This window comes from Diaporthe citri (assembly GCF_014595645.1).
Source record: "Diaporthe citri strain NFHF-8-4 chromosome Unknown scaffold_1, whole genome shotgun sequence".
NCBI classification, from domain to species: Eukaryota; Fungi; Ascomycota; class Sordariomycetes; order Diaporthales; family Diaporthaceae; genus Diaporthe; species Diaporthe citri.
In genome coordinates, this window is record NW_025064846.1 from 10,637,615 (window position 1) to 10,660,022 (window position 22,408).

Sequence of the window (22,408 nt, forward strand, 5' to 3'; positions counted from 1 at the left end):
AGTATAATCCAGCCTAGAATACACGTTCCGAGGGCGAGCAGACAATCTGTCGCGCATTCAGGTGATGGATAAGGTTCACGCCAAGTAATATTACGTGTAATCAGTCACACAGGACAATCCCGTTGTGCACATTGTAGGTAGAGTTCAAGTAGGCTGCGTTCAGGCCGGGCTCACCCTTGCAGGCAGACATCATAGCAAACATTTTGCCCTGGTGATACGTCACTTTATTTCATTTGAGACTTTCTGGAGCTGTTCCCTGTCAAGCCACCATGCTACCTACGGTTAGCCTTGCTACCCACCGGTAGCCTGGTTTCCCATCACCATGAAGCCTGAAAGGTTCTCCCAAAAGGAAAGCGGGCAAATTGGTGCATCGTGCATCTGAGATAATTAAGCTCATGGGTTTTTTCCGGAGGGCTAGTGAAAGACCGGCGGCTCAAATGCCACATGTGTTGTGCTACGTCAAATAACACTCATCAACTAACACTCATCAATGCTACCAGTGAGTATCCACCTGTCCCAGCTAGGCCCTTGCTGAGTTTGCCACCTACAACAAGTCGACACGAAAATGGGTATTGATGAATGAGTGTGGCGCACTGGTGTGGTGACACGAGTTCAAGCTTGCCATTCCTTGACCTATGCCAAGTCAGCAACAGCAGTACATGGGTAAATACCAGGCCAACTTGGGTCGGCCCAGCTAGTACATAGACTTGTAAGCAGATTATTTTGTCCTGCTGATTAAAGCACTTCAACTACCCATCACAATTTGACCCCCTCACAGCCCCTTGGCCCCCTCTCCAATCCACCTTCCCCGGACTGTCAGCAAGGGTATGCCCTGGAAGTCACTCCAAGTAGCTGGGAAGTGGGTTGACAGGGGCATAAGCAACCATGATTTTATGCTTTTTTTTTCGATGTATATCACCTCTTCTCCTGTCACCTGTTACATTGGACTAAAACATCATCCTTCACAGTTCGACAAGGAACTCAGTTTTCTGCACAATGAGTGGCACCTATCAGGGCGTCCAAAAGATACTGATGTTAATCGAAGGTGACCTGCCAGAGAGGCAACGAACACTCATTGATTTGTTCAAAAAGATTCGTTTCACAGATATTCTCCTACCTGTTCCCGAAAGTGGCTTAGGCCTGCCAAAACAGTTTGATGATCGTCCCGCAGATAAGCAAAGATTCCTCAAAGAACAGAAATGGGCTTTCGAAATCTATCCAGGACAGCCCGGCACTGTGGTCAAAGGCCACCAAGGCAACTCGCAGCATTACCGCGTGGATAGTCTTGACGCTGTGGTCAATGATCCTCAAGGCTATCTCAACCATTATCATGTTGGCAGCAAAGTCATCATGGAGAGGTACCTCGGCAGAAATGCTGAGGACGAGGACACGATTGTATCCACTTATAGGGGCCGTCGCCATAAGCAAGATAATCAATTGAAGGGCAGGGGCGGATTTGGCTCAGTCTTCCAGGTGAAGATAAGAGGCGTACATTTGGCTATGAAGCTGATTGTCCGACCCAGATCACGACGTCCCAACAATGACCCCAGCAGCTCCTCGGGCTCAGACGATGAATCGTTCTGGTCCGAACAAAAGATTGTTGGCAGAGAAGGCCAACATGGGCCCATCGGATACCCGGATAAACAACAAAAGTCTTTTGAGGATGAGGTGTTTGTCCTTCAGAGCATTGGGAAGCTTCCACTAGCAGACAGGAGATTGGCCAGAATCCGAGAAAATCATATCATCGAAATCCGGGCTGCCTTCACCGATCCACAAGCATTCGGAGTGCTTCTTTCTCCAGTAGCATTCTTCAACCTGCAAACACTACTAGACCGGATTTCAGACAGCGAAAAAGGATCGTTCAGCGAGTCGGATCCAGCCGTGACATTTGAGAGAAGCCAGCTGCCAAGATGCTTGGGATGCCTTGCCGCAAGCGTGGCATTTCTCCACAAATCCAAGATTCGCCACAGGGACCTGAAGCCAAAAAATGTTCTCATTGTCCCGAGCGATACTAACAGTGTTGGCTGGAAAATATGCTTGTGCGACTTTGCAACCGCCATCATTGCGCCGGAGAGTGGTGGACCACGCAGGGGAGCCGACACAGAACGAGCTGTCATCCATCCATGGACCCGAGACTATAAATCTCCAGAAAGGCATTTTGGACTCCCTCGTACTATGTCGGAGGATATGTGGCACCTTGGCTGCATCTTCCTGGAGGTCTTTATCGTGATAAAGGGCACAACACGGAAGGCTCTGCAGGAAATCTTTGAGGAGAGAGAAGCGAAACGCGACACGGAGCTGCAGCTTTATGGCATGACCTGCAGCAAAGATAAATTTCGAAAATGGCTAGGCGAGCGTAAAAGTGATTCCGGGGAAACAATTGACTTCGTTATCGACTGGATAGAAGACCTTCTGGTGAGTCGGTCCACAAGTATCCCTCGGATGGGCTCATTCTGACCCTAAGACCCATCAGCTTGCAGAAGGGCCAGATTACCGTCGGATTACGAGTGACCGCCTGTTGGAATTAATTCACCCAAAGAACGCTCAGGGTCGAATTCTTTTCGAGGAGTGCTGCCGCGACTTCTTCAGCTGTGACGAAGGTCATGTTCAGGAAGGACTTGTTAGGGGAGATGAAGGTGTCATTTTCTGTACAGAAATTCGAGAAGCAACACTCACCCCAGCAGAAGACCAATGTTCCTTGCAGCCCAGACTTCTGGCTGTAATCAGTCCCCGCATGCCGACTTTCGAACGTCGACTGGTCCTGTGTGACGATGCTTGGCCGTTTCCAAAGCCTGATAGATTCAGGGAAGCCTGTAAGTACTGCCACAATCGACACTAGGATTCCATATGTTCGCATTCGCCTGCTTCTTCATGCCTGATCGCTAACACGATCAAGGGCTGCCGGTGACGGGCATATTCATCACGCGCAGCGAGGGACTCGCGTCAGGGAAAGTGATCGTGAGATGGTCAGACTTCAATCAGCCGTGCGAGCGTGATGCGTGTAAGTGCTATCCTTTCCACTTTGCAGCCTCGTCATCTGCGCTCGTGCATGATCTCCTTGATGTCACAGATTGACATGATTCACTAGTGGACTACAAGAAGGAGTACTGGCTGGTAAGTCATACATGGTCAGAGACTACGACTGTATTCACAGCCTTTCAGCCCTAGACCGATGTTGATTGTGTAGGGTTTTAAACCGTGGGATCCCAACCGTGTGCTGGATGTCACGTTTAAAAAGCCAGATCGTAAGTGTTACCCCGAAACGCAAGAATGAATTTCAGGAATGAGAGTATGTTTTTAAGCACAGAAAGACTAATTCGTGGTGACTTTAGATGCTATTCGGTTCATTTCTATCCTTACTTCCGCCGAACATGTGGCCAGAGGCGCCCAACAGCTACCGATCGACAATGTCCCAGCGAAATACGATTTCAGTGCGCAGAAAATATGCATCCAATCATTTGACGATCGAGATGATCTTCATGTCTATATCAATTCGGTTGAGTCGTCAAATCATAACGATAGAATGAGCAGCGAAGGGATTACCCCTGATGCTTCAACCATCACTCGGGTTCTGACGGTTGCAAGTAGCCACCCACAAGATCTTGCTAGGCTTCGTTTTCTCCGGGATGAGCATACTCGCACTAGGTTTGGCTTCTTTTACTAAACGCGGTTCTATTGATTTAGATCGTACTTTCTGGCCGACATCATTGCTTTTTGTTTAACCAACTAATCATTTCGCATAGTGCACACATGCTGTATCTTCTGCGGAGTAGACCTCAACTTCTTGACTTCCAGGTTCATGAAGGGTCCTTGAAAATCGATGGATTCCAATCGATTACTTACGCAGAATCTGAACCAATCATAGGACTCAAGAAAACTCCGGACGAAGCTAGCAACTCGACCGTTGCGAGGTTCAAACAGCGAGAGCTACAGGAACTCACTCTACAGCTGAGCACTTTTGAAAGCAGTGGAGTGGATAGGCTCCGCATCATCAGTCCGCCAGCCTCTAATGTGACATTTTCCGGGAAGAACTTCCACGGCATGGTCAAAGAGTTAACTGGTTGGAATCTGTTGATGATGTGTAGCGTGTCGGGTTTCGACACGATAAGAAGCATTCGGGCCAACAAGTCCCAAGGACCTGGTCTTCTGACGCTGTGGAAATCAGAAACGCAAAAGATAGTATGGCTTGCAGCAAGGCTGGAGGACTCTCGTCTTGGACATGGAAAATGGTGGTATGGGCAAGGTGAGCACCTGATGATACATCAACTGGGACTGTTCATTGTTGCTGACACGTTAATCTCTCCTAGTAAACGAGATTCCGGCGATGAAACGTCACAAGAAGAAAGTCGAAGTAAAAGTGGTGAATTTCCAGATGTGCGGGTCTTACCTTAATACAGAGCATTTTAACCACACCGGCGATCATACCAAACATATCGTAATCACATTCCATGAGGAAGAGGGTAAGTCGATAAGGGTATTGTTGCTTTGCATGAGCACGCTAACGAGGGAGTAGAATGCATATTTGTCGGAACTGTTAGATTCCAATGATGAGAGCAATCTGGTTTTCGGGCCCTTGGGGAGGAACGTGGGTAGAAGTTGTACATAGGTAGAAACTTGGCTTTTTTGAAGTGCTCCAGGCTAAGAACACCTCGTGGAAAAAAGAAAGGGCTGCACAATGATTTTACCAAAGGCATAGAGTCAGCCTTCGTCAATTACAAAAGTATCCCCCAGCCCCCAGAACGGAAGACATCCGGCCCCAGGTGCATTGTTCATATTCACGATTGAGTGTTCATTGGTAGTCAAAATCTATAATGCTCTTGACGAGTTTGCCACTGTCTACCCCATTAAGTTAGCTATGACCTGTCTGGTCCAGCACGTGTGAGCATGATCGTGCCCCAGTATCCTTTCCTGAGCCTCCAAGGCCTGCCTCTGTAATACTAGTGCCTGATCCACATCACCTAGTGCCTGTCTGATACTACCTAGGCTGTTCATTGACCAAAACGTGTCTGCATGTTCTGATCCAAGCGCTACCAGGCGTCCATCTAAAGCCTTTTGGTACCATACCAGCGCAGAGTCCAGCAGATGTAGGTCTCGGAGACACTTTGCAACATCCCCGCAAGACCAAAGTGTATGGGCATGTAATGGACCGAGACGCCTTTCTCGTGCGTGATAAGCTTGTAGATGAAGCGTCAGGGCCTCATCCAGCCTGTTTTGCAGGCGTAGCGTTGTGGCCAATGTGTTGATCGTCCAGGTAATCTCTGAATGATCCTCAGGAAGGTTCGTCATTAGCTTCGTCAAAGAATGCCGGTGCAGTGATTCAGATTCCTTCAACAATCCTAGATGCCGACACATCCTTCCCATCTCGTTTGCCGACCAAAGGGTCTTCATATGATCCCCGCCATGAAGTAATTCCTGTGTTGATTGGGCCTCACGATGTTTCTCTAGAGCCAGCTCTGTGAGCCCTTGTTGATCAAGAAGGACTCCCAGAATGTTTATCAGAAAGACATTCTGATTCAGATCTGTGGCCACGCTTCTTTGTTCCAATAGCTGCACAGCCTCAGCCAAGCGGTTTTTGCGCTTCAGCCGCCTGGCAAGTCCCCTTACAACCATCATTTTCTCGAAGTAAGTAACTCCTTCTCTGTAGTGGAAACAGGACGTCGAAGAAAACTTATCATGTGATGACTGAGTATCGCCACTTAAAAGTCCCAGCAGTAACTCGAGAACGTCCATAGACCAGTCATTATCAACCAGGCTGGCGTTGAGGCCAGACTCAAGCAGAGATGCCGTTGCCCACTTTTCGAGACATTCCTGCCACTTGAAAATAGTTGCGAAGGCAAATGGCTCTCTGTATTCAAAGAGCATCCAGTATAGCCACTTTTGCCGATTTCGTTTCGTTGAGAGGAAGTGGCACACCTGCATCTCAAGCTCAGAGTCGTAAGATCCTAGCGTAGTGTGATGACACCAGGATGTCATTGCATAACCCCAGAAGGATTTGCCAGATTGCGAGGGGTTTGGTCTCAGCCCAAGATACTGAAGACACCTCAGAGCAAGCTCCGTATGGCTATGCGCACCGATGAAAAACTCAGAAGCTATGCACTGGGCACTTGAGTTTGCTGCTGTCAAATATTCCCGAAAAGAGTGATGAATTGGTCGAATTTGGTCCCCGCCTGCACTGACACAGAGGAAAGGATGACAGATCTCAGTAATGGCGGCTCGGAATACGGTGTAATCCGTGCTGATAATGCGAGCGCTTGAACGTCTCTCGGGGCATTGTACCGACAGAGCATGCTCGAGCTCTGATATAGACAGAGGTCGGAAAGCACACAGAACCCATTGCAGAAGTTCTCTGGCTGTTCGACGTCGATGAGCTGGTTGAGAGGCGAGACCCAGGATGAAACGATCATAGGTTGCCGCCAGACCAGGAGGACACCTGAGGAGCATCTCTTCCACGTCTGAAATCGTAATTGCTGTCTCTAGATCCTGCATTACGACATGTGCCCAAAGAAACATGCCATCGACCTTATCTGTTATGACTTTGACAAGGTTTTGTCGAGAAACGTCATCCTCAAGGGGAAGTCTCTGCGCGCGTTCTTGGATGTATGTCTCTATGTCGGGTCTGACGTCTAAAGAACGAATGGCAAGGTGCGCTGTTCCATCGAGGCATCGCATCAGGTCTTTTGAATCCCTACTTAAGATTGCAAGTCGAAAACCCGGTCCGAACATCGACGAGGCTTGCATGAGTTGCCGAGCAGTGGCCTCTGGCTCGCTCATCTCGTCCAAGCCATCAACAACCACCATGAACCGTTCCGCAGCAGATGCCACCGCAGCCAGAATTTCCATAGGAGAGTCGACCTTGGAAATAAATGAACGACCAAACTGGGACGATCTTTCATAAGCTTTGACAAGCTTTGAGGGCAATTTGCGAGGCTCCTCATGGTCCAACATATTGGTGAGCGTTTGAGCAATGAGAGTCGCAAATAGCTTGGTACTATTGTTCTCGAGCTGTTGACTCGCGTCCCCGTAGAAGTATGCCACGGATGTGGAAGGCCCTGCTGACTCCTCAAGATCCAGTATCATGGCCGCGCTAAGGAAAGTCTTTCCGATGCCAGGGGGCCCTGAAATCCATAGGGTATCATCTCCGCCTCCATGCTTCCAAGTTGTGTACTTTGAATCTTGAAGTAACCAAGAGCATGATCCTTCTTGATGAGCCTCTCGGAGCTCGAGTAGTCGTTCGGCACAATCCAGGGGTGCGAGCCACTCGAAGACACGCTGGTCGCGCATGCGTCAGTGTGGTGAACGGTAGTGAGACTCACTTTTTGATGCAGACAACCTACCTTATTGAGTTCTTGCTGGAACACAGCTTCAGCACCGGGGAGTTCCGGAGGGCTACTACGCATGGCGAAAGTGTGCATTACGCCGCGATGTGCCAGTGTCGCTTCGCTGTCCAGGATAGCCAGGTGTTTTCTGACCGCGTTGAGATCGTCCGCAAAGTCGGACTCGAAAGTGGCTCGGAAATGATGAAATAACATGGAGATTTCTATCATCTTTCGTGAGTAGAGTTCCTCTCCATTGCCATTGCTGTTTGGCACATTGAGTAAGGAAGACGTACTGCTTTTCCGGAGGGCTCGTCGTGCTTTATCTAGAATTGCAATAACATCCGTATAGACCACAATCAGAGCCCCCTGGAATCTCGGATTCTCGAAGAACATGTCTTCATATGCACCATAGAGAGAGAGAGCTAGACTCAGGTCCTCCAACAGCCGAAATATGCTTGTGAAATATCGACTTGCCGACGAGGTCACCTACAAAGCAGTCAGTTCCTGGTAAGGAGCGTCATATTGCTGTATCCTTTGGTTCAGACCTCTATAAGGATCCGAATGAGACCCCATATGAGTGCTGCTGGGTTGACGACAGATCCGGAGCAAGTTTGTACCAGGCAGTCCATGGCCGCTGCATACCGGTCGACAAATGTTATTAGGCCCATCAAGCGCGATTTCAAGTTTCCATTGCTGGCCTTTTCTGACGTTATCTGATTCTTCTCCACCCGTAGCAGCTCATCGATGACTTCCTTCAACGAGCCCTGTTGCAGCTCGAGGCTCTCAACGGACCCATACTTCTCAATGTACTCATCCAAGGCCACCTGCGAAGACTTGGTGGAGTGTTCTTCGTACATCATGTCAACGTGCTATCGGTGGTGTCCAATTCTGCTATGCGAAAGAGTATCAAGGGGATTTCTGAGAACAGAACTGGGATTGGATTGACATATTGCAGGGTATTCAACTTCATGTAAGACAAGCTGCTCTGAACGACCACGGCGCTGTATCTGCCACCACATTCCTGACTCCAAGAACAGAATTATAAAACAATTGGAAAAGGTCACATAGGCATATTTCCACTCAAGTGCTGTTGTCGCTGTGTTGTGCCACTGCCCCACCATTGCCTCATTTTAAGAGGCTGAGCTTCCAAGTACCACTCGGGTACCTCTTGCGTAACAGGGCAGTGAGGGCAATGCATCGAAACGTCGGTGGCACCTTCGATTTGCGCGAGGTTAGGTCCAGACCTCCAGCTAGGACAAGAGTGTAAAATCGGATGCTAGTGTTGAAAATCCTCACCTACAAGCCCTACTGCCAGTCTCACGTCACCTCGTATTCGACCCTGAACTAGAGCCACCCTTCTTCGAGCCCTTTGAGCCGGAATCGCCGCTGTCGTCCATGACGGAAGCAAGATGTGTCGTTGATCAATATATGCGGCTCTTCGATGATGGAATCACTGATTGATGAGACTTTCTCTCGGCTAAGGCGCAATCGCATGCCACGAGCCTCTCTCAATATATATCTACATACATCAACTTGACAATACTTCGACCACAGTAGTCGGGCGCGGAACCGACCCCGCTCTTGTCCGTCACCTGACACCCTTGTACAACCACACTCGTGGAGATCGGGACGAATTGCATCAAGAATTGCCATCGCCTACCTCGGACCTGCAATACGCTTACGCCCGATTGGCCGTCTCATCACATGGGAGCCCCTGACACCGCAGAAGAGTGAACACACGTGTCCGCTGGAAATGCAAATGGAGGCTGACATGCATTCTCACCATTTGATCAGCCTGCCGATCCACTGCAGAGTGTAGCGTTTCATTACGCCCGGCGAAAGTGTGTAACGCCCGAGCGGATCGACAGAGCCTCACAGTGATCGAGTTGCTACCTGCCCGTGCGATCACAGCCGACAGGACGTGATCGTGAGCCAGCTTGAATTGAGTTTGCATCGATAGGTGAATTTCCTTCTGACACCACTAGGTCTTTCTACTCGATACCCAATCCTGAGTCTACCCTGTTTGCAAAATTGATTCCCTCGATAGCACCCTTGACTGACTCTCGCGCTAACTGTGCCTGAATACGCCCTTCCACTTCCTCCAAACGTCTAGCGGTCTTGTGCACTTTCTCGTGTGATTCTCCGAGGACCTTTTTACGAACACACAAGGCTCTGCGGAAGAGTTGGCAGGCTCGCTCATGTTCCCCAGAATACCTGCACGTCAGTGCCAAGTTCTCCAAAGCTGAGGCTGTTTCGAGGTGCTCCGTGCCGTAGAGCCTTTCCTTTCCCTCTAGTATCTCAACCTCTAGCATGGCAGCATCTTTGTACATATCCAGATCGTAGTACGTGATGGCCAAGTTCCTCATTTTATCCCAGATCTCCACGCGGTCTGGATACTTCTTCTTGTAAATCTGAAGCACTCGCTCGTCGATCTCCAGGGCTTGATGGAATTCTTCTCTCTTGGCGTGGATCCTTGCCTGACACGACAGCTCGTGTAGTGCCTCCAAAGACTCCGACCCAAAGTGTGAGCCGGTGTTGCGCACAACATCGACTTGTAATCGAAGGGCTTCGTCCAGATCACGGAGGTCACGGTGTATAGTCGCCATCTCTCCCTCGGCTCGTAAGCGTGCACCGATGGTATCAGGCTCCGGCGGCAAGCCATTGATCTCCTTCAACGCTTTCCTCTGAACCATGAGAGCTTCTGGGAACTTTCGCTGCCTCCTGAGTGCCAAAGAGTGGACTCTTAGTGCTGAAGCTTTCCAAGTCACGTCGATGTCATCCCTGTCGGTTGCTATCTCAAGCATTTGCACGGCAGCATCGTAGCTCATCTCGTGTACCAAGAACATGGCAAAGGTGACAGAGCATTCAATCGGCACAATTTCCGCGATATTCGTTTTCAAGACGTTGATAGCAAAATCGATACATGAGTATGCATGGCTCAGCAGTTGACGCTGGTATATGTAAGCAGCCGTCGAATCCCGTGGCGTGTTGTGTTCACACAGCAGCTTTTCAGCGCAAAGGTGAATCAATGAAGATGCCATCGAGAGGTACTTCTTTTGCTGCTGCGGTTCCAACCTGAGGCGGCCCCATTGCTGAACCAGTGGATGGATTGATGACGAGACATAGCCATCGTCATCGGTGTTTGTCTTCATCATGGAAAGATTCTTCAATTCCAGCACGTCCGAGTAAAGCCGTGTAGTGTTCCAGGACTTGATGGATGACAGGTTACCATAAAGCCATTGGATCTGGTCTCGTGCCGCGGTTCTCTCTTTCCCGCTTCTATCTGAGAATACCAAATACTCGTGAGCGTCCTCGAAGAGTTTATGCGGGATCGTGATGTCTAAGAAACTGCAAAGTGTGAACCATTTCGCGGCAAACGGTTCGTTTGTCTCGATTCGCGCCATGCTATCCTCCCATACCGACAAAATCCTCTTTTCGCGCGGCATGAGAGGCGAAAGTTCATCGAGATACCGCAGTGTGAATCTTGGCTCTTGTCTGAGTTGCCCTAGGAACTGTTGAGGATGTGTATCCGTGACTTTAATGTATGAAGCAGCCTGAAGAATTCCTAGTGGCAAGCACCCAAGAGCACTGCATATGCTGTAGAAGCTCTGGAGTGTAGAAAAGTTTTCACGGAGAACTCCTGACAACTCCATGAGAAGCTTGGCGGCATTGTCGGGAGGGAGAGGCTCGACAGCAGCATGGCTACCACCTGTCTCGAAATTCAAAAACCGCCTGTCGCGTGTAGTGATCAAGACTTTGGAAAATTGCGTCCGAGCCCACCTCGAATGATGCTCGGAAAGTATCACGTCCATGAAACCGCTGTCGTCTGCTGGCAAACTGTCATAGATCAACAGTGTGCTCTCTGAGCCGTCAAGCAACTCCGTCAAGACGTGCTTGGTAATCGTGTCTTCGTCGGTGGTGACATCGTTGATTCCTAGTGACCGGGCTACTGATCTGAAGCTCTCATGCATACGCTTTGCAGTATCTGATTGGATCCAGACGATCTTGTGGAAACGCTGTGAACGAGTCCGAGCAAATTGTAGAGCGATCTGTGACTTGCCCATTCCTCCGTTGCCATGGAGGACAAAGACCGGACGAACAGCTGGCTGCGTGAAGAAACAAAGTTCGATTTGCTGAAGTATCTCCTGCCGCCCAACAAAATTTGACTCCAAGTGTTGTAAAGGCACCTGAAAATATTGGGCTCCTAGGTTGTCATCTTGAATGCCGGAACTCATCTGCGCAATTCATGGTCAGCCATTGTTACCATGCGGCCCCTTATAGCCGGCTTAATCAGTACTCGGTCCGCATGACATACTATTCTCGCTCGTCGATCTTTCATCTCCTTCTCAAAAATCTCCACAAGTCGTTGGAGAACGACTTGGTATGTACGATCATCCTCGCCGGGGAACTTGGCAAGATTTGAATGATTCGTGAAAGACGCTATATTATCGCTGGGAATACCACAGGTGCATGCTGAATGTTGGGGAACCATGCGAACTGGAGGCCCCGTTCGTGACCATCGTCCATCTTCTTTTTGCTTTCCCGGACGTCAGGTCATGAGTTTTTGGAACCAAAATCGGGGGGAAAGAAGACCATTCGGATACATACCTCTACCGTATTACTATCCTTGGTCTCATAGACTGCAATGACCGTAAGGTTGCGCTGGCCAAAGGCGAAACCAAAGTCTTTGTTTAGCTCCGGCAAATACTGCGAGTCGAGTCCCAAGTTCCGAGAAAACATTTCATTCTTGCGTCCGTCAGTCATGGAGATTAGGGCACGGTTTTCAAGGCCCAAGTTGGGAACACCAAACATGACGAGACCCACACAAGATGTGTACACATCTCTTTCTGCACGATCTTTGCTTGCATGCGCGTTTTTGAGGGCCTGAGCCTTATCAGCGCAACACTGCCTAGGGAGGCGCAAAGGTTTATCACTCAATGGCACAGCTACCCACCTGCTTATTGAGGAGACCACCCAGACTATGGCCTATCAGAATTAGAGGCTTCGATCTCCGTGCCTGTACGCAAAGGTGACATGTCATTCATCTGAGCACAACGCCACAGTGGGATTGACAGTTAGGGACGAAACAATTTACCTCGAACTCTTTTCGCCTTGCTGTTGCGAGTGATGCCAATAGATTGGCTCCGTAGTCGTGTAGGCTTGCATCATTGTCGCTACGTGCCACAGTGGATGGATAGCCATACGTGAAAACACGAGCCGCACAGCCTCTGTCGGCAAGGTCTCGCCCAAGCCAGTCGCGAAGCCACACATGACGACTGTTCTCCGGCTTCCAAGACCAAATCGGCTTGCCATTCCAGCCGGTCACAGCAATTATACTTGGTATAGTTAGCACCGGCACGAATGCTGGGGGGCTTTGTATGGCACATGGGCAAGGCACGCACTCGATATCCCAGCGCTCTGGCCAGTGCAAAGGGGTCAAGTCGAAGAAATGATCATCCACCGCAACATCGAACGTGTCGCCGTCAGACGTGAGGTTGATGGTGCAGTCGACTTGATCCTTCTTCTGCCAAATCTTGTCAAGGAAGGAAGCCTTCTTGGCGAAGCAAACTGTTGAAACGTGCGATGCTCCAATCGTTGATGGGGTCCATGACATTCCGATAATGCTTTCGTCCTCGTGTCCTCCCACAGCTCGTCGAAAAGCGGCTTCGTTGATTCTGTTCGGAATGTGGCGGAAACGAAGAGTCAAACGAACGGGCGGAGATCTCTCTGAGATGTTGGCCTCTTTCCTCATACTGGCTGGGACACTGGAGCGCCGCCAAGTGAGGAGCAAGAAGACACACAGGACGGGCGCCAAGTGGAAGAGAATGGTCTGAACGAACGCCCCAAGGGACATTTCACCGACCATGGTGAGACTGTTATCTTGCATTCAGACTGGATGTGGCAGATTTCTGTCACATGGTGAATACTCAGAGACGGATGACGTTGGTGCTGTTGGCAATGGGAGCCTGATGCGCGGGCAGGGGTCGGGCTTACGGGTCCATTAGGTCTATTATATAATGATGCAGGTTGTCGCAACCTTGGCGTATGTGTATAAGAAGCCTATTGGGTAATAGGAGAGGGCGTGAACAAAAGGTTTGCCCGCTGCACTGGTGAGACGACCTCTAGACATCACAGGGAAAAAACAATACCCATAGGTGGACAGTAACAACACTCTCTAGTACATACTGTGAAGGATGTAGACGTTGTATACAGTTCTCTCCCCGGCCTATCCCTCGTTTCCCATCTCTGCGATCCGGGATTCAAGTCCTGCGAAACCCGACAGAGAGGCACTCAGAGGACCCAAAAAGATACAGCAAAAGACTTCACAGCAGAGCACTAACTCAGAAGTCCCGACAACAAGGCCAAAAGTAAAAGAGCAAAAGATGAGGCGATTATTGCCGGAAATTGAGCCCGACATGGGGGCCGAACCAACAACCGTCCACTACGTGTAGCCTCCGCTACACACTGCCAATCAGCCTCCTGCTAGCCAGCCCCAGACGTCCCTCGCGCGTGCTGAACGATGTGCAATCGGGCAGTTGAGTCTCCTAGGACATCATCCGAACAGCAAGGAGTAAAAAGAGAAAAAGAAGAGGCGATTTTCGCCGGGAATTGAGCCCGACGTGGGGGTCGAACCCACAGCCTTGAGATGTATCTCTTGTCAGAATCGTGAGGTTCTTTCTAAGAGTCTCACGCTCTACCGATTGAGCTAGCCGGGCGTCTGTTAGACGCCAGTTGTTGGAAAACAGACAGCCGGCGGGTATTTGTGTGGGCGGAACAACGTGCTGACTCGCTCGGTTGCAGTGAGAGCCGCCTGCGATACCGTCGACGGTCGAGACGGCAGCGTGTTGGCCACCATCGTTATCATCTGTGCATCATCCCATGCTGTGTTATGTTGTGCCTGGTCGGATCGCGCATCACGGAAGGCATTGGTCGGACGGGGGTGAGGGGCTAAGGGGGCATCCGGCAGTGGGCGGAGCAGGCCCAGCGAGAGTGGCAGAGTCGGACGCTGAGGCAGCGTGTAGGGAGCACATGCGCATCCTGAGTGTCGGAAGGGACTGAGCCGATGGTGTTTTGTTTCGCAACGCAAGCTGTCAATGGTCCAGCATGGCGAGTTCAATAGCTGCGTCTGTTGGTGCTGGCGGTTGCCAGATAATCGCGCGCGGGGCCAGGCGTGAACGGGCAAGCGTGACGATTGTCGTCAATGCGGGTCGAGAGCGGTGTCATCCTGCTCATCGATAACTTGGAAAGTTGATCTGCCCATCTTGAGGCGTGAAAACGAGAGAGCAAGCTGGCTGCTGGGATGAAGTGTCGTGAAGCAGCAGAGGGGGTGCAGCTGTCGATGACGTTGGAGGACGGGAACAGAGTGTCTCCTCGGGGCGAGGTAGGTAGCAGGCGGTCGGGTAGGCGGGCAGGTAAAGCGGGTTGGGAAGGAGCGAGCTCTGAGGGGTAGGAGCCCCTGCCACTTCCGTTTTGGGCACGCACGTTCACACTGATTGGCCTGGAGCTCCTCTAGACACTCCCCGGGCCCACCCGGGCATTGGTACGCTTGGGTGCATGCATGGGCACGACATGCAATAGCCTTTGGTTACGGTCGGCGAGAGTGGGAAAATGGACGTGTTCGCGTCCTCGACAGGCGCCAATGCTAATACGAGCCTCGGTGAGCAGAATTTTCTGACTGTTGCAGCTTTCGATTTTCGTTATGACTATTGACGCGGTGAGCACGACTAGCCTGGGGTCTGCTCCTCCTATTTCACGCAGCCACCGCACGATGCCTTCTCCTCATCCATTCCTCTTCCGTCGCTGCACTGATCCTCCACGAACTGTCCCACCGACCCGCCACGATGAGCTTCCACACATCGTCAGACCATGCAGTCTAGCCAACCCAGTCTTTCTCATGCCTCCTGCTCATAGAAAACCAGCGCTTATGCCGTCGGAAGGGGAGCGGGAGTCTCCGCGGGGCATGTCGTCGGCGTGACGGTGACAATGCCCCAGCCGGTCTGGCACTGCCTGCAAACCGTCGCGGTGGGGCAAACAGTCACCGTGGTAGGCTGGACGGCCATGCTCGTGCAACCGCATTCCAACGTCACAGCCGCTAATGACAGGGAAGCCTGTCAGCCTGCGATCCTCCACCTGGGCAAGCCAAGACGATTCTTCAAGGATCCAGAGGCCAGTGATACATACCGTCAGAAAAACACAGCCCGGTAGGTGTGCACGTCGTGGGGCAGCCGGTTGTCGCTGTGACCGTTGCTGTTGGCCGGAATGTGCAGTCTCGAGTTGGGATTTCGATTATTGTGGTGGGATATCCAGCTTCGGTCTGTCGAGCTGCAATCTCGATGGGGTTCGCTGCCACCAGTGTGCTGTTCTTGTCAGTCTTGCATTCTCGGTTCCGCAACCAATGTCTCGGGACACCCGCGACTCACCAAGACAGTAGAGCGACGACCGCCGAGAAAGACTTCATGTTGGCGAGCAGCAAGTCTAACGTATACAGCGTGGTGTTAAGTATTGAGATGCCGGATATCTATAATATGAATAGAGGCAGATAGGGCTGAGGACGTGGACTTCTCAGATGTGTCGTTCGTCTGGGACAGACACACGTATTTATACGCGTGTCCGGCTAAACTGCTCCAAAGAGTCGCAAGCAACTCCGACATGGAGCACAAATCTCGCCCTGGTTCGGATATCGGGTCTCACGAGGGAGCCCTGCCAAGACAGGACCCCTCTAAAAAATGTACATAGCTGCATGCATTGTATCGGACCACTGTGGGTAAGCTTAACCGTGGTCGACCCAGATCTCTGGCCCACTACATCTTTATTCGGAAGCCGGATGCATACCCTGGCCAATACGGGCCTTGGCCCTGCTTGGCCATCAGCAAAATTCTGTTCAATACAAGACTAATAACGAGATATTTTCTCCGGAAGGAACAGTGACTTTTCGTTACCTGTCAGCCCATGGACGTTTCGTTTCATTGGTTGGTTCCGTGAAAGGAAGCGGCTATTCAGCTGCTGCAGGAAACCGGTGACGTTAGAGGTCCCGGCTGGGAATTTTCTGGCCAGATCTTTGAATACTGGTAGGCCGCTTGTCCTCGGGCTTGCGAGCCAAGGGAGAAAGATGGGGTCAACAAGATGTCTCTGGTATGAGACAGTCGTCCAGCTGCTATCGACTATGACGATGCGGCTGCAGGCATTCTATGTCAGCTGTTTCTAGTGTGGCGTGATCTAATCGGCAATGAAAACCACCCTCTGAGGGCCTTTGGAACATTGTAAGGCCTCAAAATCAGTGCAAAGACCTTCGCAGATGTCGAACAACCATAAGTAACTCTCCTCTCTATATAGCCTGTAATTCCATGCCAGGTGTGATAACGAATTCGACGTGAATCACGAAACAAGGACTTTCACGGCATGCATCAACACTGGCCTTTCTTAACTCCTTAACCATCATAATGAACTGATAGAATGACGTGTGCCATATGAAAGCCTATGATTTCCCTCGTAGATTTATTGTCATATAAAATCTGTTACAGACATTAATATTGCCGCAATATGCTGAGAAACAACAAGTGATCGGAGGATTTGTCACGACTTTTCCCGACCGGTTCATGATCATATATAGCAAGACCTCTTTAAGTGTGATTCACCAGACGTGGCCCGGGTACTGAGTATGCAATAATAGAGCATTGGGTTGATTAAGTCCCTAAATACATACAGGGTCGTCGCAAGCATAGTCAAGAAGTCACTGGTGGCTCCTTATCACCGACTATGTCAATTCTGCTGGTGCCTAGGTACGAATCAAAGCGTTTTAAAGAAGTATAAAATACATAGGCAATCAACCCGTGTTGCAAGTCCGTCCTGCTCTATTTGGAATCAGCTCCTGCATAAGCAAGACTTCGACAGAAACGCACTTCTACCAGAATATCAAGCAGCCGAAATAAAATACTACAGCATGCCGCCGAGACCCTGGCCCTGTACTCCCAAGCCCCGGCCGTAGGACTTCATCGCCATTATCTTGTCTTATCGATATTCGTTGCCCTTGTACTTCAAACTAACTTGTTACAGACCGCCGCCACCCCCAGATCCATGCCCATATCCGGGATGAGAAGGCAATTATTATGGGAAGATATGACGAATTTTAGAAGTGGAGATTACCAAGGGAAATGGACACATACCTAGGTAGCCAATAAAGTATTCATCACCTACATCGCCTCTTGAGTTCGACTCATTTCATGCGTGCTACATGATCCTTGACATGTGTAGACAGTGAGATGATTGAAGTCCATATCCTTCCTCCTAGTGATCTTGAATATGTCGAGGCTATGCTATACTTTAAGTTGCTATAGGGATGGACTAGCTGACAGTGGTTCATCACCTCGACTCAGCATCGTCCTATGCACGAAGCAACAGAAGCGAGGATTGCCCTGGAAAGAGAGTTGATCTCCACGCCGGTAGGAGTAATTCTGAAAGGGAACAACAGTACCCAGTCCGTGGCTATCTACATATGTGATGAATGCAATTATGCCCAACTTCAAAGGGACAGATAAAGATGCCGTGAGCACGTCAAAATGGGACTAATTATGGCGGAAAAGACGCATAGACCATCCTATGACATGTGATACCACGATAACTATAACTACATATGAGATGGAGACGGAGCTGAGCCTCTCACTTGTCCTTGTAGGCCCTGGGTCGCTTGGCAACATTTCCCAATTTGGAGGGCTCGACCCCTAGTTTGTTTGTCGTCGCAGACAGGGTTCATGCCGCCTTACCGTTGTTTCGAACCGTGCTATACACACGTTGTAGAGCAACTGACAAGTTTTATATGGAGTGCAGCAAGCGGCATCAAGGTCCTAGTGAGACCAGTTTGGAGAACAGGAATGCGTGTTGGTCTCGACCTTGTAGTCAACAACCTGCACTTGGCTTCTTGCTAGTAGATTCCGCATGTTTTTGAGTTAGATCAGATACATTGTGATCAGTTCGCATCACTGGAGTCCGCCAGCGCGTTTCTCGGTCTCAAGAAGGGCGAGGTCGAATCTGAATCCAACACTTCAAGTTGCATCGTCATCAGCACGATGCTCTCCTTCTATGACCATTTGTTTTAATCATCACTACCGTCCGAGTCCGAGTCTCCGTCTGTGGTGGTCTTCATCCTCTTGCCCTCGATGGCGTAGTGGTGCCCTTTGGTGCACCCGGGAGCCGTGCCTGCCTGGTCACAGCAGTTCCAGGTGAAGCCTTCTGGGAACTCTTCCCGCGTCTCTTCCGTGTCTATTTCTCCGTGGCAATCCTCATCGTGGTCGGCCCAGAAGTCCTCGTCGTCGCCGCCTACTTCCATTTCACCTGAATGATGTTGGTCAGCATGAGATTGGGCCAGTCGTCCCGTCTCCTGAGGCCTGAAGCACACTTGCCGTGGTGGTATGTGCAAGCTTTAGAATCGTTGGCTTCCTCGCTGAAAGTTTCTCCGCAGCGGACGCATATGAAAACTTGGTCCGAAGCCTTCCTCTTCTCGCCAGTCTTCGATGCGTCTGCCTGGGCGTCTCTGAGCTTTTTGATGTGGCCCACGACTCGCAGCATGACCGATGTGTCCTTGCATAGCGCCAAGACGACGGCACGAAGCTCGTCCCCAGAGGCCGATTGCACGATATCCATGGTTTTGTAGAGATCACCACGGTCAGGTGAATTCACAAGGCGGCAAAGAGAGTATGTCGGCATCGACGACGCGACTGAACGCGTCGAGCACCATTTGACGTCAGGGTCGACATGGGTGCATGTGGAGTCCTTTCTAGACGTCGCTGATCTCATCGGTTCCACAGCGCCGGGGTACTTGCAGACTCGCAAGGGGCCAGGGAAGTGGGAGATGGTCTGAGAAAACCTCCCAGGTAATAACTACGCAGAGCGTCGATTTCAAAAAAAAAAAAAAAAAAAAAAAAAAAAAAAAAAAAAAAAAAAACCTGGAGATGATAACCTCATTGCCCAACCTCACACATGTTGACATGCATATATCGGATCAAGCGACCACGCGAGCACACGGCACCCAGCAACGTTGCTTGGTGTATAGCTGATACCCGGAACTCTCGCTCGGCCAGCCCTGGATTCGGTGGCTGTATACCAATACGCAGCTTCACTTGTTTCGTGCTTGCGGTGAAGCGTCGTGGCGGAGCACCTGGCGTGGATCGGCTCTATCGTGACTTCAGCAAGGTACGGCCGGAACAGAGGCAGAGTAGAGCGAGGCTAGAAATCATCCACGCGAGATCTGCCTAGTTCGTGTTTTACACCTGTTGAGGTTTTAGCTGCATCCGAGCTTGGGCCATTCAATGCGCGAGATTTTGTGCCTCGGGGGACGTTTCGGTCTGAACTCCGAGTAGTCGGGGGCTCTTGAATAAGCAGAGGGAGGGCGTTCAACATTATCTACAGCATACCAAAACGGCCAAGGAAAGCCGCCACGTGGGAGACGTTGGACACCATGGCTCATGACCGATTGGGTTATATGTGCGATGCTGCAGATCAGCATCATAATTGCGCCTGCCTGCGGTGTGGGATGGAGTACACTAATAAGTTAGTCAGAATGTGCTATGCACCTTTTCAGCCCAGGAGAAACCTTATCTGTCGCCAAGAGTCGTCTTGAACATGGGACGAATCTCTATTACACAGAAAGCACAGGCCGTGAAACAGCAAGCGCCCCATCGCTACATGGGGGCCACTGGCCCGGCACGAGTACCAGAACGCGCTGCAGATTCGCAGCCCCAACCTGGTACTCGGACTCAGGTGCCGGTTTACAAAGTTCAACTCCTTGGCGCTGATCAGGAACCACAGTCGTCGGCACCAGACATCCATCGCACCAGGAGTCGATCAGGATGGGCGACGCATTAGCGGCGGCAAACACTTGAAACGTAACCACTGCCAGTCGCATTCATCCAGACCATCTAGTCGGCGCGATTCGTGGAGTCGCGTGTTTGTTGAAATGATCTTCGAAGCCAGAACAGCTGGGGAAATCGCAAGCTTTCCTCTTTCGGTCTGCCCTCGCCCTGGGTTGGACTAAGCCGCAGCGGGGTGGACACTCGTATCCAGCCCTGACAGGGTGGCCGCGGGCGCTGGCGATTGGCGTGGCTCACCTGTCGTTGACGTCTGCAGGTCCAGTAGCTCGGGTCGGGCGCTGGAACTTCCAGTCTGGACCAAGCTAGTTTGGCGTCTATTAGGTGCCGAGGTGCACAGAGGCCGGCCTGTGAACTTTCTTTTCGGCCGTTGCCAGACATCTTCCGCCAAATCGGGAACACTCCGCCCCTGCCCAACCCCAAAGGGTTCGCTGGATGCATACATATCGCGGAGGCGTTGTAGGCAATCTGACCATTTCATGTTTACGAAACATACCTCGGCGGGAGCAGGGTGCCTCCTTGCTCGCAAGCCATCTCAAGGACGGAATGCAACACACGCGCGCCCAAGGATTCGGAAAACGGCACGTTTCTTACTGAGTCTGATGTTCGAAGCTACTTTCATCATGGGCGCTGTTCCATCTGTATATATGGGGGAAGGCCTTGCGAGTACAGGTAGGTCACCTTGCGATGGTTCCCATCCCATTTCTGTCACCCAGCCTCGTCGTCATTCAACTACTCCCTCTCCTCTCCCTATAACCAACCATCCCACCGATCCCACGACCGCGTCTCTCGGTTCACGGTTCCAGGCGAACCAGCACAAACACCCCCGATGATCAAGCCATTGCTCCTCTCCGGCCTCGCCGCCGCGGCCGCGGCCCAGACCACGAACACGAGCTCGCAGGCATGCGTCACGGGCAACGCGGTGCACCTGATCGTGGCGCGCGCCTCCCTCGAGCCGCCCGGGTTCGGCGTCCTGGCCAACATCTCGACGCGCGTGATCGAGCAGCTGCCCGGGTCCAACGCCGAGGCCGTCGTCTACCCGGCCACGCTGGACGGCTACCAGAACTCGGAGGGCCAGGGCGTCGCCGCCATGACGCAGCTGGTCAACAGCTACGCCCAGGCGTGCCCGGGCAGCAGGATGGTCCTCATGGGGTACTCGCAGGGCGCGCAGGTCGCCGCGGACACGGTGTGCGGCTCGACGATCAGCGGGTTCGCCCAGACGCAGGCTGTCTCGAAGGATGTTACCGACAAGGTTGCCGCGATTGTGTTGATGGGCGACCCGACGCACGTTGTGAACCAGCCCTTTGATCAGGGAACTTCAACAAAGAATGGGGTGAGTTGCCCGACTTCCAGGAGTCACAGACCTGCCAGACGGCATATTACAGGTTGACTGATAACTGACCGTGGTGGCGAACAGGTCTTCCCCCGTACCGATAGTTCCGGCTGTGCCGCCGTGACGAACAAGATGGTCTCGTTCTGCAACGCCAATGATACCTTTTGCGACTCAGGCCAGAACCTCACGGTGCACCTGTCCTACGTCCAGGACAACGGGACCTCGGCCGTCAACTTCGTCACTGAGAAAGTCAAGGGTGGGTCCGGAAGCAGCAACAGCTCCGGCTCCACCTCCGGATCCGGGTCGGGAGCCGTGACGACCAACGCTGCAGCGCGGGTGGTAGCAGCTCCGAGAGGATTTGCGCTGTTGGCCGGAGCCGCGAGGATGCTGGCACACTAGGTGTCATGGAGCGACGGAGGCGTAGTCCACGGGGTGGGAACAGTGTTACGCAAGCAGCTGAGCTCTATCCAGGTGGAGCTCACTGCCGATGACCGAGCTCCCGTAATGAGTTGGCTGAGCTTGGTGAATGCGTGACAGTGCACCATGCTCTACATGTCCATATGGCTGTTTTGGTTGCCACTGCGTCTGGACACATAGATCGGCACCTCTCTGGCTACTTTTACTGTACATAAGCAACTACATATTCCACATTCCAAGCATGATTTAGAGTTTCACGTTATACGAGATACGCTATACACCAAGTACATCGTATCATACACTCACGATTCACTCACATAATTATGGTATAGGACACGATAACATCGAGGTGATGCCGTTGTGATAGACAGAGAAAAGGTCACGGCTCACCACGGCTGCTTCATCATGGCCTCCGTGTCCACTGCAGCAGTCACGCGATCTCGGAAATAAATCGCGAGTCGTGATCCGGCTCTATGGAACGA

The 22,408-nt window shown here is 51.4% G+C and overlaps 7 protein-coding genes and 1 non-coding gene across 8 annotated transcripts; 2 read left to right on the forward strand and 6 right to left on the reverse strand.

Moving 5' to 3' along the window:
- Positions 1 to 996: 996 nt before the first annotated feature.
- INS49_002758 (uncharacterized protein) lies at positions 997 to 4,548 on the forward strand (the record flags this gene model as incomplete). The annotated part of the gene is made up of 9 exons (XM_043163560.1): positions 997 to 2,415; positions 2,474 to 2,813; positions 2,897 to 3,001; positions 3,089 to 3,114; positions 3,188 to 3,245; positions 3,333 to 3,431; positions 3,866 to 4,243; positions 4,308 to 4,460; positions 4,514 to 4,548. The coding sequence occupies 9 exons, from the start codon at positions 997 to 999 to the stop codon at positions 4,546 to 4,548; spliced, it is 2,613 nt and encodes an 870-aa protein (XP_043032066.1).
- Positions 4,549 to 6,119: 1,571 nt separating this feature from the next.
- On the reverse strand, positions 6,120 to 8,173 carry INS49_002759 (uncharacterized protein; the record flags this gene model as incomplete). The annotated part of the gene is made up of 4 exons (XM_043163561.1): positions 6,120 to 6,452; positions 6,520 to 7,269; positions 7,335 to 7,802; positions 7,862 to 8,173. 4 exons carry the CDS (start codon positions 8,171 to 8,173, stop codon positions 6,120 to 6,122), a joined length of 1,863 nt encoding a protein of 620 aa, XP_043032067.1.
- A 1,134-nt stretch (positions 8,174 to 9,307) lies between these two features.
- On the reverse strand, positions 9,308 to 12,128 carry INS49_002760 (uncharacterized protein; the record flags this gene model as incomplete). Its single annotated transcript, XM_043163562.1, has 2 exons — positions 9,308 to 11,551; positions 11,925 to 12,128. 2 exons carry the CDS (start codon positions 12,126 to 12,128, stop codon positions 9,308 to 9,310), a joined length of 2,448 nt encoding a protein of 815 aa, XP_043032068.1.
- Positions 12,129 to 12,647: 519 nt separating this feature from the next.
- Positions 12,648 to 13,182, reverse strand: INS49_002761 (uncharacterized protein; the record flags this gene model as incomplete). Its single annotated transcript, XM_043163563.1, has 2 exons — positions 12,648 to 12,652; positions 12,702 to 13,182. The coding sequence occupies 2 exons, from the start codon at positions 13,180 to 13,182 to the stop codon at positions 12,648 to 12,650; spliced, it is 486 nt and encodes a 161-aa protein (XP_043032069.1).
- Positions 13,183 to 13,928: 746 nt separating this feature from the next.
- On the reverse strand, positions 13,929 to 14,032 carry INS49_002762. The gene has a single exon. It is a non-coding gene; the product is annotated as a tRNA-Lys (tRNA).
- Positions 14,033 to 15,238: 1,206 nt separating this feature from the next.
- On the reverse strand, positions 15,239 to 15,774 carry INS49_002763 (uncharacterized protein; the record flags this gene model as incomplete). The annotated part of the gene is made up of 3 exons (XM_043163564.1): positions 15,239 to 15,408; positions 15,498 to 15,673; positions 15,737 to 15,774. 3 exons carry the CDS (start codon positions 15,772 to 15,774, stop codon positions 15,239 to 15,241), a joined length of 384 nt encoding a protein of 127 aa, XP_043032070.1.
- A 2,631-nt stretch (positions 15,775 to 18,405) lies between these two features.
- On the reverse strand, positions 18,406 to 18,953 carry INS49_002764 (uncharacterized protein; the record flags this gene model as incomplete). The annotated part of the gene is made up of 2 exons (XM_043163565.1): positions 18,406 to 18,644; positions 18,707 to 18,953. The coding sequence occupies 2 exons, from the start codon at positions 18,951 to 18,953 to the stop codon at positions 18,406 to 18,408; spliced, it is 486 nt and encodes a 161-aa protein (XP_043032071.1).
- Positions 18,954 to 21,005: 2,052 nt separating this feature from the next.
- INS49_002765 (uncharacterized protein) lies at positions 21,006 to 21,908 on the forward strand (the record flags this gene model as incomplete). The annotated part of the gene is made up of 2 exons (XM_043163566.1): positions 21,006 to 21,509; positions 21,594 to 21,908. 2 exons carry the CDS (start codon positions 21,006 to 21,008, stop codon positions 21,906 to 21,908), a joined length of 819 nt encoding a protein of 272 aa, XP_043032072.1.
- Between the last annotated feature and the right edge of the window lie 500 nt (positions 21,909 to 22,408).